Source organism: Mobula hypostoma, chromosome 6, assembly GCF_963921235.1.
Source record: "Mobula hypostoma chromosome 6, sMobHyp1.1, whole genome shotgun sequence".
NCBI classification, from domain to species: Eukaryota; Metazoa; Chordata; class Chondrichthyes; order Myliobatiformes; family Myliobatidae; genus Mobula; species Mobula hypostoma.
The window spans coordinates 46,304,254-46,319,985 of NC_086102.1; the positions used below are offsets into that span (position 1 = coordinate 46,304,254).

The window sequence follows — 15,732 nt, forward strand, 5'->3', positions numbered from 1 at the left end:
TTGATCTAAAAAAGACTTCTTGTTTTTTCGGCAGTGCTGATTTAGAAAATCAACACTTTCACAACATATGATTTCATCCTCCAGACTGCTAATTTTGCTTGTCCAGTCTGCATAAACATTTAGCTAATAGAGGTCATAATGTTATAATTATAGTACAATGGTTGAAATAAGGAAAAATGAAATGGACGTGAACATTCATCCATTAAATGGGATTGACTTCCATGTGATGAGCTCATCCGTGGTAAACAGGGCAGATCTTGAAGCAGAGTATTGGGAGGTGTTCAAAAATGATCTTAGTATACAGAGCCATTTCATATTTCTAAAATGAAAGAACTTTGCATGATATAAAAAGGGCTAAAGACCAAGAGACAAGGGACAACATCAAAAGAGAGGCAGAAATTACAATTAAATGAGATGAATGGGAGAGACTCAGTGAACAATAAAAGATTACAGTAAAATGTACATAAAAGGGAGTAAGGATAAAAGAAACCACATTCAATATCAAAATAATTTAAGCTTTTCTAATTATATTACAAAAACAAAACATTAGAAATGAATACGCAAACAACAGGAATTCTGCAGATGCTGGAAATTCAAGCAACACACATCAAAGTTGCTGGTGAACGCAGCAGGCCAAGCAGCATCTATAGGAAGAGGTGCAGTCAACGTTTCAGGCCGAGACCCTTCGTCAGGACAAAGGGTCTCGGCCTGAAACGTCGACTGCGCCTCTTCCTATAGATGCTGCTTGGCCTGCTGCGTTCACCAGCAACTTTGGTGTGTGTTATTAGAAATGAATAATGAATTCAGCACAGAGACTTGCTAAATTAATGTTAGTGAAGTAACATTGACATAAAATTTTATGTCTTAAGACTTTACAACTACCCTAGGACCAGATAGATTGCACTCAGCTTTTGAATAAAATATTTTCAGAAATCATTCCTTCTAATTGGAACATGATCTCATTAATTGGCAAAACAGCTTAGGTGGTTAAATGGTCCACTTTTAATTTTGTGCTATAATATGGGAAATGCAGTAGCCAGTTAGTACGTGTAGCAAACGTCACAGGCAGCAGTATGATATTGCCCAGGTATTCTACTTCTCTAGGTGTTAATTAAAGAATAGATATTGTCCAAGATTCCTAGAAAATGTTCCTCTGATACTCTTTGACGTAATTCTGTGAGATCCTTTTTACCAGAAATGCTGTCAGTGATTTTGAAGTACCGGTCTTCTCAGAGCTGATTCTATCAGGTGTCTTACCTGGCATATGTCCCCACATTTTGTTGTCTTTGGTGGTTCTGAGCACTTTCATCCTTTCTTTCCCCAACCTACATGTAATTGCTTTATCCAGCTCCCCGTGCTATCACTCTGAGTGACTTTTTCCTAGTGTCCCCACCGCCACGATGTTGACCCTTCCTCAGTGTTAGCCATTCTCAACACCTAGCTGTGACCTATTGTCACATGATTTGCTCTCAATTTTTTTGCAACTATCATTGAGTCATTTACATGTTGATTTCCCTTAACTTGAACAGCGCTAGAGAAGGAAAAGCCTTTGTCCATTTTTTCACAGTTAAGACTTGTACTTCCTTATAACATATCCATCGAGAATTTGGGGGACGTCCATGTGCAGATTTCACACAGACAGCACCAGAGATCAAAATCAAACCTGGGTCACTGGAGCTGTGATATAGTTGCACAATCTGCAAATCAGCTGTGCTGCCCATAAAGCTGATTCATTTGCATTTACATGGGTCTAGTGTATAATAGAACATTGCGGTCACGGACCTTGACCAAACAGGTGCTGGTCCACCTTACAATGCTGGTTTAATGTGTCATATAGCCATGGCAAAACTTCCAGGCCTGGACTCTCCATCTTATACCACCTGTGCAATCACAGACCCCATCTGGTTTTATGTAAACCCTTTTCTTCTCTTGCAATTTCAAAATGAGCCCCCCCCCATGTTAGTAGATGATCTGTCTAATAAGTTTACCTGATTTTTATTTTTTTTTTCAGATGCATAATTTCTGTAACTATCATTGAGTCACTTATATGTTTTGAATTGAATTGACTTTATTTCTTACATCCTTCACATACATGAAGAGTAAAAATCTTTATGTTATGTCTCCGTCTAAATGTGCAATCATAGTAATTTATGATAATTTATAATAAATAGAGCAGACAATGTAATACAGAAATACACTCAAATCAGCATGAGTTAATCAGTCTGATGGCCAGGTGGTAGAAGCTGTCCCAGAGCCTGTTGGTCCTGGCTTTTATGCTGCGGTACCATTTGCCGGTTGGTAGCAGCTGGAATAGATTGTGGTTGGGGTGACTCGGGTCCCCAATAATCCTACGGGCCTTTTTTACACGCCTGTCTCTGCAGAGTCCTGCGATTAACGGAGGTACAGTTCTCATATCAGGCAGTGATACAGCCAGTCAGGATGCTCGCAATTGTGCCCCTGTAGAAAGTTCTTAGGATATGGGGGCCCATACCAAACTTCCTCAACCGTCTGAGATGAAAGAGACGCTGTTGTATCTTTTTCACCACACAGCTGGTGTGTACAGACCACGTGAGGTTCTCAGCGATATGGATGCCAAGGAACTTAAAGCAGTTTACCCCTGGGCCGGCTGGTGGCACAATAACATTGGTGCCAGACCCGGGAGCAGAGGTTCCCGGGTTTGAAACCAGTCGAGTCTGCTCCGGAGTACGTTTTCCATCCGTGCCGGGTTGAGTGTCGAGATCGCGACTTGACCTCGTAAAATAAAGGGCAATATACTGTGGAAATGTCTGTGTGGGGAGTGGCGTGCCTCACGGTCTCTCTCTGGCTGTAAAAGACATCATCACGGATGCATACACGCACGCACACACACAGACTCGCATACACGCAGGCACACGCCAAAAAAAAAGCTGTTTACCCTCTATGTTTCTCTCAACCCCAGATCCACTGATGTCAATAGGGGTTAACCCATCTCCATGCCTCCTGTAATCCACAACCAGCTCCTTCGTTTTTGCGACATTGAGGGAAAGGTTGTTTTCTTGGTACCGTTATGTGTTTTTCTGAGCAGAACAATCTTAAGATTTGCCATCTCTCTGTCCATCAGGTGTTTCTTAAACAAGAGAAAATCTGCAGATGCTGGAAATCCAAGCAACACACACAAAATGCTGGAGGAACTCAGCAGGCCAGACGGCATCTATGGGAAAGAGTACAGTCGACATTTCGGGCTGAGACCCTTCAGGAGGACTGGAGAAAGATGATGAGGACCCAGAGTTAGGGGGAGGGGAGGGAGAAACATAAGATAACAGGTTGGAGGCTACCCAGATGGAATATAAGGTGTTGCTCCTCCAAGCTAAATGTGGCATCATTGCAACAATAGAGGAGGCCATGGATTGACATTTCAGAATGGGAATGGGAAGTGGAATTAAAAGGAGTGGCCACTGGGAGATCCTGATTTTTCTGGCGGATGGAGCGTACGTGCTTGGCAAAGCAGTCTTCCAATCTATGATGGGTCTCACCGATATACAGGAGGCTACATCGGTACCATCGGATACAGTAGATGATCCCAACAGACTCACAGGTGAAGTGTCGCCTCACCCGGAAGAACTGAATGGTAGTGAGGGAGAAGGTGTGGGGCCAGGTGTAGTACTTTTTATGCTTGCAAGGATAACTGCCAGGTATCTGATGTTCCCAACGTAGATTAGGGGACCACTTTCGCCGAGCACCTACGCTCTGTACTCCAGAAAAAGTGGGATTTCCCTTTGGCCACCTATTTTAATTCCACTTCCCATTTCCATTCTGACATGTCAATTCATGGCCTCCTCTACTGTTGCTATGAGACCACACTCAGGTTGGAGGAGCAACACGTTATATTCCGTCTGGGTAGCCTCCAACCTGATGGCATGAACACCTATTTCTCAAACTTCAGATAATGGCCAACACCACCCCCCACCATTCCCATCCCCTTTCCCCTTTCTCGTGTACTTCCCTGACCCCCTTCCCCTTTCTTTCATCCATGCCTTCTGTCCTCTCCTATTTTCTATGTTTCTATTAGATTCGCCCTTCCCCAGCCCCGTATCTCTTTCACCAATCAACTTCCCAGCTCTTTACTTCACCCTTCACCCCCCTTTCTGGTTTCACCTATCATCTTATGCTTCTCCCTCCCCTCCCCCCCCCTTCTAACTCTGACTGCTCATTTTTTTCTCCAGTCCTGCTGAAGGGTTTCAGCCTGAAATGTCGACTGTACTCTTTTCCATAGATGCTACCTGGCCTGCTGAGTTCCTCCAGCATTTTGTGTGTGTTGCAGGTGTTTCTTAAAGACATTTTCAACACAACTGAATTGAGGATAGATTTGATACCTATATCTTTTACTTTCTTCCCTAGCTACTAAATGCCACTTTAATGGTATTATCTCCTAACACTATTAAGGAATATCCTTTATATAAATAAACCTTCATGGTTTAATTATCTTAAGAGCTTAATGAGCCCATCCTGCTCTGCAGTATTTCCCATGCTATGATAAGTTATGAATGTATTTTGCTAGAGATATGAAATAGAAAAATAGAACATAGAAACATAGATAACTTACAGCACAATACAGGCCCTTAGGCCCACAAAGTTGTGCCGAACATGTCCCTACCTTAGAAATTACTAGGCTTACCCATAGCCCTGTATTTTTCTAAGCTCCATGTACCTATCCAAAAGTCTCTTAAAAGACCCTATCGTATCTGCCTCCATCACCGTTGCCGGCAGCCCATTCCACGCACTCACCACTCTCTGCATAAAACACTTAACCTTGATATCTCCTCTGTACCTACTCCCCAGCACCTTAAACCTGTGTCCTCTTGTGGCAACTATTTCAGCCCTGGGAAAAAGCCTCTGACTATCCACATGATCAATGTCTCTCATCATCTTATACACCTCTATCAGGTCACCTCTCATCCTCCATCGCTCCAAGGAGAAAAGGCCAAGTTCACTCAACCTATTCTCATAAGGCATGCTACCCAATCCAGGCAACATCCTTGTAAATCTCCTCTGCACCCTTTCTATAGTTTCCACATCCTTCCTGTAGTGAGGGGACCAGAATTGAGCATAGTACTCCAAGTGGGGTCTGAGCAGGGTCCTATATAGCTGCAATATTACCTCTCGGCTCCTAAATTCAATTCCACGATTGATGAAGGCCAATGCACCGTATGCCTTCTTAACCACAGAGTCAACCTGCACAACTGCTTTGAGTGTCCTATGGACTCGGACCCCAAGATCCCTCTGATGCTCCACACTGCCAAGAGTCTTACCATTAATACTATATTCTGCCATCATATTTGACCTACCAAAATGAACCACTTCACACATGTCTGGGTTGAACTCCGTCTGCCACTTCTCAGCCCAGTTTTGCTTCCTATCAATGTCCTGCTGTAACCTCTGACAGCCCTTCACACTATCCACAACACCTCCAACCTTTGTGTCATCAGCAAACTTACTAACCCATCCCTCCACTTCCTCATCCAGGTCATTTATAAAAATCACGAAGAGTAAGGGTCCCAGAACAGACCCCTGAGGCACACCACTGGTCACCGAACCTCCATGCAGAATATGACCCGTCTGCAACCACTCTTTGCCTTCTGTGGGCAAGCCAGTTCTGGATCCACAAAGCCATGTCCCCTTGGATCCCATGCCTCCTTACTTTCTCAAAAAGCCTTGTATGGGGTACCTTATCAAATGCTTTGTTGAAATCCATATACATTACATCTACTGCTCTTCCTTCATCAATGTGTTGAGTCACATCCTCAAAAAATTCAATCAGGCTCATAATGCACGACCTGCCCTTGACAAAGCCATGCTGACTATTCCTAATCAAATTATACCTCTCCAAATGTTCATAAATCCTGCCTCTCAGGATCTTCTCCATCAACTTACCAACCACTGAAGACTCACTGGTCTATAATTTCCTGGGCTATCTCTACTCCCTTTCTTGAGTAAAGGAACAACATCCGCAACCCTCCAATCTTCCAGAACCTCTCCCGTCCCCATTGATGATGCAAAGATCATCGCCAAAGGCTCAGCAATCTCCTCCCTCACCTCCCACAGTAGCCTGGGGTACATCTCATCTGGTCCCGGCGACTTATCCAACTTGATGCTTTCCAAAAGCTCCAGCACACCCTCTTTCTTAATATCTACATGCTCAAGCTTTTCATTCTGCTGCAAGTCATCTCTACAATCACCAAGATCCTTTTCCATAATGAATACTGAAGTAAAGTATTCATTAAGTACCTCTGTTATTTTCTCTGGTTCCATACACACTTTACCACTGTCACACTTGATAGTTCCTATTCTTTCATGTCTTATCCTCTTGGTCTTCACATACTTGTGGAATGCCTTGGGGTTTTTCTTAATCCTACCCGCCAAGGCCTTCTCATGGCCCCTTCTGGCTCTCCTAACTATACAGTCCCCTATCACTACTGCCTTCCTCTTCCTTTCCCTACCCTTTTGAGCCACAGGCCCGGACTCTGTGCCAGAGGCACGGCCACTGTTACTTCCCCCAGGTAGGCTGTTCCCCCCCCAACAACAGTACTCAAACAGGAGTACTTATTGTCAAGGGGTACAGTCCCAGAGGTACTCTCTAGTACCTGACTCTTGCCCTTCCCGCTCCTGACTGTTACCCACTTGTCTGTCTCCCATGGCCCCGGTGTGACCACCTGCTTATAACTCCTTTCTATCACCTCCTCGCTCTCCCTGACCAGACGAAGGTCATCGAGCTGCATCTCCAGTTCCCTAACGTGGTCCATTAGGAGCTGCAGCTCGACATACCAGGTGCAGATATGGCCATCCAGGAGGCTGAGAGACTCCAGGACCTCCCACATCTGATACCGAGCACAGAAAACGGCCTCACTCACCTACTTCCTTTCCGCAATTAACAGGCTACCTCGCCTCGTTACTGCTTAAGCCCGTTGAGCCAAAGCCCTATCAATCTGCTACCCTCTCACTCCGCTGCCCGCTGGATATGGCGGTCTTTTTAAACTTTTCCCGCTCTACTGGCTGATGTCACGTGCCTGTGCAGTCTTGCCTCTCTTTTACCCCGAGTAGTAAAATATCTTCGCTCCGGAAATCCTTAGCTGTTCCACGCGCAGTCTTCTTGCTCCGAATCAAAAAAAAAAAATTTTTTAGATATGAAATGTTTGTCAAGATTGCATTTGAAATGCAAAGAACATATTACCCACATCACAAATGTGCCAAGGGCACTAATGTAGGAGCCTTTATGGTGGAATGTGCAAAAAGGTACCTTGTTAGATGCTTGGATGCCTATTCTACACTTGAAAAATGAAGCCAAATGAAGAGAAGCACAGACAGATTTCAGCCTGTTCTTCCCTTTCTCAGGTAGTGAATACAATGTACTAATTTGGAGAAGCTATATGTGAATTACTATGCAAGTTAAGAAGTTTGTTTTTGAAGCAGTGGACACTGAAGTTTAAGGAAATAAATAGAAAGGCATTTTTTATATTGGAGCTTTACAAGAGAATAATACTCAGCAAATGGGATAGTAGAATAAGGAAGAATGGGCCTGTTGGTCAAGAACGGTGAAACATTTGATTGGAAGTGGATTATATAGTAGCTTGTTGGAAGGGTGAATCATTGGTGGCTAGGTAAAAGCTGAGGATAAACGAGACCTTTGTGAGAATAATTGATGTAGAAGTAAAAGTCTGATAAATAAGATCTGGGTGTTATTTGCCTGTAAAAATATATCACTACAATTTTCATTCTTTTCAATCCATGAAATAATTTTTTTAAGTAAAACGTAACTAACTTTAGATATATGCCTTGGTCAGAGGGTTGATTTTCAAACCCTATACCAGAAACACAGTCTTGTCTTACCCTTTAATGTAATATAGATAAATTGTCTCAGTGTTAGAACTTGTCTTAATCATGATCCATTCTTTTCTTAGGCGTAAGAGGGAGTTAGATATGGCCCTTGTGGCTACGGGGGTCAGGGGGTATGGAGGGAAGGCTGGGGCGGGGTTCTGAGTTGGAGGATCAGCCATGATCATAATAAATGGCGGTGCAGGCTCGAATTCCGAATGGCCTACTCCTGCACCTATTTTCTATGTTTTTATGTTTCTATGTATTGTATTATATATACCATCCTGGTCAAAATTTCTTGCAAGTGCAGAACCAAATTTGGTAAAGCTAATGAAAATAAACAAAATTGCAGGTTCTGGAAATCTGAAGCATAAATAGAAAATGCTGGGACAACATTTATGGAGAGAAAAACAGTCAATATTTTGTATCTCTGACCCTTCACCAAAACTGGGATGTATAGCCAAGATGTAGCATGGAGCAGAAAGCACTAGGGGTAATTTGTAGACTCCCAACGGTAATAATAGTATGCGCAGAGCATGGGGCAGGAAGCAGAAGAGCACGTGACAAGAGTAAATGTTCACGTGGAGGATTTTGATCTTCATGTCAAATGAGTTAACTGACTGGCAAATAATGGGTTTGAGGATAAGTCCATGGAATCGGTTCAGCATGTTGATGGATGTGGATAAATCTAAAACAAGGACTTCAGGCTTAAACGAAGTCTGATATAAAATTATGAAATTTGCATAGGACAATATAGAATGGAAATTTGATAATAAATGTGATTGAGGATAATAGTAAACATTTAAAGAACTAACCCATTATTCTCCAGAGGTTAGAGGTTACCAAGAAGGGTAGCTTTCAATGTAGCATTAATTATGAGACCTGCTCTTTTATACAAAGATGAAAAAAACTGCAGATGCTGGAAATTGGAACAAGAAACAAAATACTAAAAGAACTCAGTGAGTAAACAACATCTGTGGAGACAAAAGGTGTAAATTAACTTTTTGGTTTGAGACTTAGCATCATGACTGAGCGAGAAGTGGAAAGACTGTCAATTTGTTAGTAATAGGGGTTGGGATAGAAGCTGGTAGGTGATAGGTGGAAATAATGGGGTTTGGGATGGGGAAGATGAAAAAAGGGAGAAGGAGAATAGGTGGATATGTTAAATATATGTGGGAGGACAACACTGGGGGAGTGAGTTATCTGAAATTGGAAAATTCAGTGTCTTCCTCAATTTCTTTATCATTATTTCAAGATAAGATCTTATGCTCATAGGCTACTGCAATGTCCACTTTTTTCCAGAAGCAGACCTTTCCTTCTGTCACAGATGATAGGGTCCTCGCACATACATTTCCCCTATGTCAGCTCTCAACCAATATTAGATTTCATAATCTGCAATCCTTTGTTGCCTCCACCTCTTAGACTCTTTCCCCATCTCCATATGTACTTCTGCACCTGACTCCATTCTTCCAAACATGTCACATCTGTATCCAATTCTTACCCCACCCCCATCCTCACCTCTTTTTATTAGCTACGTACCCTCTACTCTTTCAGTCCAGATTAAGTGTTTCAACATTCAATGGCCTAAAATATCAACTGTCTATTTCCCCGCACAGATGCTACTCACCTCTTGAATTCCTTCAGAAGCTGCTCTTTTTTTTCATTCCAGATTTCAGTGTCTGCATACCCTGAGTAGGGTTCCCTTGGTCCTTGCTTTTCATCACACAATTCTCTGCTACTTTTGCCATTTCCAGCGTGATTCCAACAATTGGTAAAACCTTCCCCTTTCTACAACCTTTGTTATTTCACATTGATCAATCTATATGTAACTCCTAGTCCACTTATACTGTCTCCACCCACTCTAATCTGTTATCCAGCACCTTCTTTCAATCAAGTTAATCATTAACATGTATCATGAAATTAGTTTTTTAACAATATTAAAATTACTGTATGTTGCAGTAATAAATAGAGTGCGAAAAAAGGAATAGCAAGGTAGTCCTATGGTAGAGCAAGAAGCTGTCCCTAAAATATTTGAATGTGGGTCTTCACGCTTCTGTACTTTCTCCCTGATGGTGATAATGAGAAAGGGGATGGCAAGGGTCCTTAATGATGGATGCCCTGCAAGCGTAGTAGGTTTAACATTTACCTCTTTCTTCATCTTCCAAGAACCTTAGCAGCCTTTCTAAGTGAGGCAGAAGTTTGTCTGCAACTTATTTGTTTATTTTATTTCACTTAGAGACAGTGTGGAAGAGGCTTTTCTGGCCCAGTGAACCACACTGCCCAGCAACCTACCTATTCAACACTAGCCTAAGTCACAGGGCACTTTACAATGACCAATTAACCTACTAGCTAATGTGTCTTTGGACTTTGGGAGGAAGCCCACATGGTCATGGGGAGAACGTACAAACTCCTTACAGATGGCACTGGAATTGAACTCCGAAGTTGTATGTGTTGCACGAACCGCTATGCTACTGTGGCATCCAACTCTTCAACCTGAATCTGCTGCATTCATTGCTCATGATGTGGCCTCCTCGCTGTTAGTAAAACCAAGTGTAGACTAGGTGACTGTTTTGCAGAGGACCTGCACTGTGTCTACAGTGGCCATCTTGCATTCTCCTTCCAACTCCTATAACAGCCAGTGCGTCATTTTCTGCTTGGGTGGCTTACAACTCAATCGTATGAACATTGATTTTTCCAATTTCAGGTAATCTAGACATCCAGTGTTCTTCTCCCACACACACTCAACAATTTTCTTCTTCCTTTGATCATCTTCTTCATCCCCCTCCTCCCATCTGATTCCATTACCCCTTCATTCTCACTCACCCACCCCTCCCCTATTCTACTTACCAGCTATAGTCCCTTAACTCAGGTTGTTCTATTCTGCCAATCTTTCCTCGTCCCTCTCAACTCTGAACTATAGGTTCTTGACCTGAAAAGCCAAATTACATTTTTTGCCTCCACAGATGCTGCTTGGCCTGCTGAACTCTTACAGCATTTTGCTCTATTGCAATTTGTTTCAAGGTCCCTGAATGGCGTTGAAGCAGAGCCCGTCTATTGCACTCCGGAATTAATATATAGATGTGATAAGTTTAAAGAAGTTGTGAGTGCAATATTCAGATGTCTATTTGCTGCCATGATGTTGATTTGGTTAGTTGTGTTGGGTTTCCATCCAAGGTTGTTTCTATGGTATGATGTAGACAATGGATTTGCACGTTGATTCGCAGTCGGCCAAGTATGATGTATTTTTTCCTTCTAAACTATTCTTTGTGCATAAGTTTTACAAATATTGATAATACATTCATGTCACTATTCACAATACAAGATGTATCACTTAATTTGTTTTCAGTATTAGCATTACAGCAGTTTCTCTCCACATGAAATAGAAAAGCAGTAAGGGTGAGATTTTTTTTTACACTGGTTCCAGGCCCATAATATGCATTGTTGTGGAGCCTGGGCCATAGCTGCAGTAAGACCAAAGGTGCCTTCCTTAAGTTATTTTCTGTGATAGGAGCACTGCTGCCACAATCCCAACTTCTGCTTCATCATGGCCAGTGTTCTACACTGTGAAATTCATGCAACTAGTCTGCAAGTTGATGAGCTTTTGGCATACCCTAGCTTCTTTGAACCACATTCCCAGTGCCCTTAAGAAATGAACCATCTATCAGTCAACTTTTACCTAAAACATAACATACTGAAATTCACTCTGGCACTTGAGAGGGTTCAGATAGGTCACAGATCCTTATTAATCTGCAGACTGACAATGGATCCAAACAAAAGGTGGTGACAGCATCTATGCAGATGGAAGCTTCAACTTGAATCTCTGCATAATATCTTCACCCCTTATCCCCACATTCTCCAGATTTAGTCAGAAAGGTTACTTTTTCCCACTGTTGTATTGTGTTTAATCCACAGTATTAAGAATATTTTACTCCATAGCACACAAAATGGGGAATGTTTATAACCTATTGTATCTTAATCTTCCAGGTTAGAATTCAGAGTTGACCTTTGTTTTCCATACATCACTGGAGTGGCATTTTGACCCAGAAAGTGTACTATTTGGCCAAGATCTATAGTGGACCTCCAGTTGGCTAATGGTGGGGGATTCAGTGATGATGCCATTTAATGTAGCTGGTTGGAGCTTCTCTCACTATTGGAGCCCACTGTCTGACATTTATGTGATATATGTTATTTATCACATGAACCCCACCCAAGTCAGGAAATAGGTTTCATTTTTCCAAGAGTTGGAGAAAAGAACTAAATGTTAGAGATGTCAGCAAACAGCCATATGAATGGATTAAGATTAGATTGAGGCTGAAGGAATGAATATTTAGGCCAAGACTCCTTCGATGAAGAGATCCTGCATTCTGTACTACTGCTATAATGACCAGCTGGCAACAACTAAAACCATTGTTTTTGTATCCATTATCATTACAGATCCCAGAGAGTGTTTCATTGATGCATGTTACTAAAGCCTCTTGTCATTCACAACTAAATAGCAATTCCTTTTCATTCATTGGTATTCACCTCCTGTGCATGTCTTTTGAACCAATGTGTGGGAAGGTCTAAAGCTAAATCTCTAAAACCTGAAGAAGTATAGAGTTTTTAACTCAATTTAGAAATGTAAATAGTATTAGATTCCAAAACTGCAGAGTCCATGTCAGTAAATGCAGTTGCAATGTTGGAAATAGGTAAATATGGAGAGTAGAAATTAATGTAGTATTCAGGGAAATATACTATATTGTGAAAACAAGAATTAAGTATGGACGAAAAGCTGTTACCCCATTGAAAAGCAGTGATTCAGAAAGGCTCCCCTCTAATATCTACAGCACTATTAGAGTTGTACAATAAAATCTGGCCTTGTCAACTCTGGTTCACTGGAAGTTGCACTTTTTATAAGCAGCTTATGCATACAAAGTGTTAGGATGCATAGAGTGATGGAGTTGCTGTTATTAAAACTATTTACTACAGAAAACAAATTAAGAATGAATACTAATTATCCTGCAACAGTATCCTTCAGAGAAATCTGAATGGTTACATTAAACTGATTATAACAACTTTGCCCTTGGTTGTTCAATGTATTTCTGACTTGTGAACTGTTCGGGTTAAAATTCTCAGGAATGGAATTCCATCTTAAACTGGGAGAATCTGTATGCTAAAATTAAAGTGCTAACCCGTAGAAGCTAAAAAGACTATATTAACAGTAGATCTGTGGCATCAACTTCGTGGACCCTATAGAGATTACAAAGGAGGTGTCTGCTGTTCTGAGGTAAATTAGGGTGAATAAATCCCTAGGGTCTGACAAGGTGATCCCTCAGGCCCAGCGGGAGGCAAGTGCAAAAATTGCCGAGGTCCTTGCAGAGATATTTAAATCATCCTCAGTGGCAAGTGAGGTACCAGAGAATAGGGATAGCCAATGTTGTTCTGCTATTCTAGAAAGGCTCTAAAAATAAACCAGAAAATTATAGGTCGGTGGGCCTGACATTGGTAGTGGGGAAGTTATTCTGAGGGACTGAATATATGAGTATTTGGACAGACATGGACTGATTAAAGATAGTTACCACAGCTTCATGCATGATAGGTCGTGTCCAACCAATTTTATAGAATTTTTCAGGTTACCAGGAAAGTTGATGAAGACAAGGCAGTGTATGTTGTCTACATGTACAAGTAAGGCACTAGACAAACTCCTGCATGAGAGGTTGGTCAAGGTTCAGTTGCTTGGCATTCAAGATGAGGTATTAAATTAGGTTAGACATTGGCTTTGTGGGGAAAGTGCAAGTGTGGTAGGATATAGCTGCATCTCTAACTGGAAGCCTGTGACTAGTGGAGTGCTACATGGGTAAGAGCAGAGTCCATTGTTGTTCATCATCTACAGCAATGATCTGGATAATGATGTGCTTAACTGCAGATGACACTAAGATGGAAAGTGTAGTGGACAGCCAGGAAAACTATCATGGCGTGCAGTGGAATCTGGACCAGCCGGAAAAATGGCAGATGGAATTTAATGCAGACAAGTGTGAGGTGTTGCATTTCGGTAGGACCAACCAGGGTAGGTCTTATGCAGTGAAAGGTAGGGCACTGAGGAGTGCTGTAGAACAAAGAGATCTGGGAATATAGGTCTATAAATTCATTCAAAGTGGTCGCAGGTTGCAGGGTTGCAAAGGCGGCTTTTGGCACATTAGCCTTCATAAATCAAAATATTGAGTAACAGGATTTGGGATGTTATATTTAAGTTGCACAAGACCTTGGTAAGGCCTAATTTGGAGTATTGTGTGCAGTTTTGGTTACCTACCTACAGCAAAGATGTAAATAAGGCTGGAAGAGTACAAACATCATTCAGAAGGATGTTTCTAGGTCTGGAGGACCTGAGCTATAAGGAAAGATTGAATAGGTTAAGACTTTATTCCTTGGAAGGTAAAAGACTTAGAGGAGATTTGATAGAGATACACTAAATTGAGGGGTAATTACAAGGTAAATGTAAGCAGGCTTTTTCCACAACTAGAGGGCATGGCTCAAGGATGAAAGGCGTAAAATTTTAGAACACGAGGGGAAATTTCTTCACTGAGAGGGGCATAAGAGTGTAGAATGAGCTGCCAGCACAAGTGGTGCATGCAAGTCCAATTTCAACATTTAAGAGAAGTTTGGAGGGCTGTGGTCCTGGTGCAGGTTGATGGGAGTGGACAGTTTAAATGGTTTGGCATGAACCAGATGGGCCAATTTCAGCCCTGTACTTTTTCTATGACTCTTAACAGCAAAAGCAGTATGTAATAAAATTCCACAAACACTGGATCAGATAAGGTCTGGGGTCCCAACATTACCATGAATGGTGGGCCATTAAATGGCCAATAGACTATCCAGCACAGGAGTGTTTTTGGGGGTAATGTCAGAAGTCAATGTCTGAATGCCCAAGACTAGGCAAACCATTCATAGCCATCCTCCTGAAGTTCCTATTTTTAAAATGTCATTTTCATACTAAGAATTGGATTTCTACTTGATTTCACAGAAAGAATGGATTTATTTTTCTAACACGTCATCTCTTAATCCTTCAAGTAGGGTTTTCAATACCAATGTTATGCTTCAATACAATGGATTTGACAAGCATAGAAACTTAAAACTATAGGCTGCAATATTGGAAAAAGGCAATTAGTTGTCTGGCTTCTTAAAGTCTATTTAAATCACTCTTACTTTTGTAGGAAATAGCTCGTCACCTACGGCCTCGCAGCTTACGTGCTCTGTATGGAAAAACTAAAGTTCAAAATGCAGTACATTGTACAGACCTTCCTGAAGATGGAGTTCTGGAGGTAGGGGGAAAAAAAAATTTACAGGTGGCATCTATGAACAAAATGGTTGATATATCAACTAACTTCTACCCAAATATAGTCTTGCTCAATGACCTAAAAATCCCACTAAAATCAACACAGCCAAATTGAAAGGTTGTTATTGAAGAGCCTCAACTAAAATGGATAGAGGTTAAAAGTGATGTGAACTATAATTACATTGTTTTAATTGCTCCTCAGTGTTATCAAACTTATCTTTCAGCTCTCTCAGCTATTTTCATCTCTGTATAACCAACTAGAGACTGCATTTCCCTAACCCAGCATCTGGAACCCAAAACCAAAATAATTTCACAAAACAAATTCTTAACTATGACAATTCACAGATTATTACCATTTAAAGCTGTTAGGAAATCCTAAGAATAACTTTTATATTAATTACATCCAAATAGATGTTTGCCCAATCTATAAAGCTACACCCAGTGTGCTACAGCTGGAGTAACAGTCCAATGTAGCACAGGGAGCTTTCTCAGCATAGCTACACTCGACTACTGGCAGATTAAACCCCTCCCCTCCAACCCAGTCAATTCTGCATAGGATCGTAGCTGTCAGT

General features: G+C 41.6%; 1 protein-coding gene across 6 annotated transcripts in view; it reads left to right on the forward strand.

Annotated features, from left to right (window-relative positions):
• Positions 1-15,732, forward strand: part of nme7 (NME/NM23 family member 7) — a 259,259-nt gene that overhangs the window by 242,656 nt on the left and 871 nt on the right. For all 6 annotated transcript variants that reach the window (XM_063050744.1, XM_063050742.1, XM_063050743.1 and 3 more), the window contains one exon: positions 15,039-15,146. In XM_063050744.1, coding sequence (XP_062906814.1) covers positions 15,039-15,146 — 108 coding nt within the window. The remainder of the gene's footprint in view (positions 1-15,038; positions 15,147-15,732) is intronic.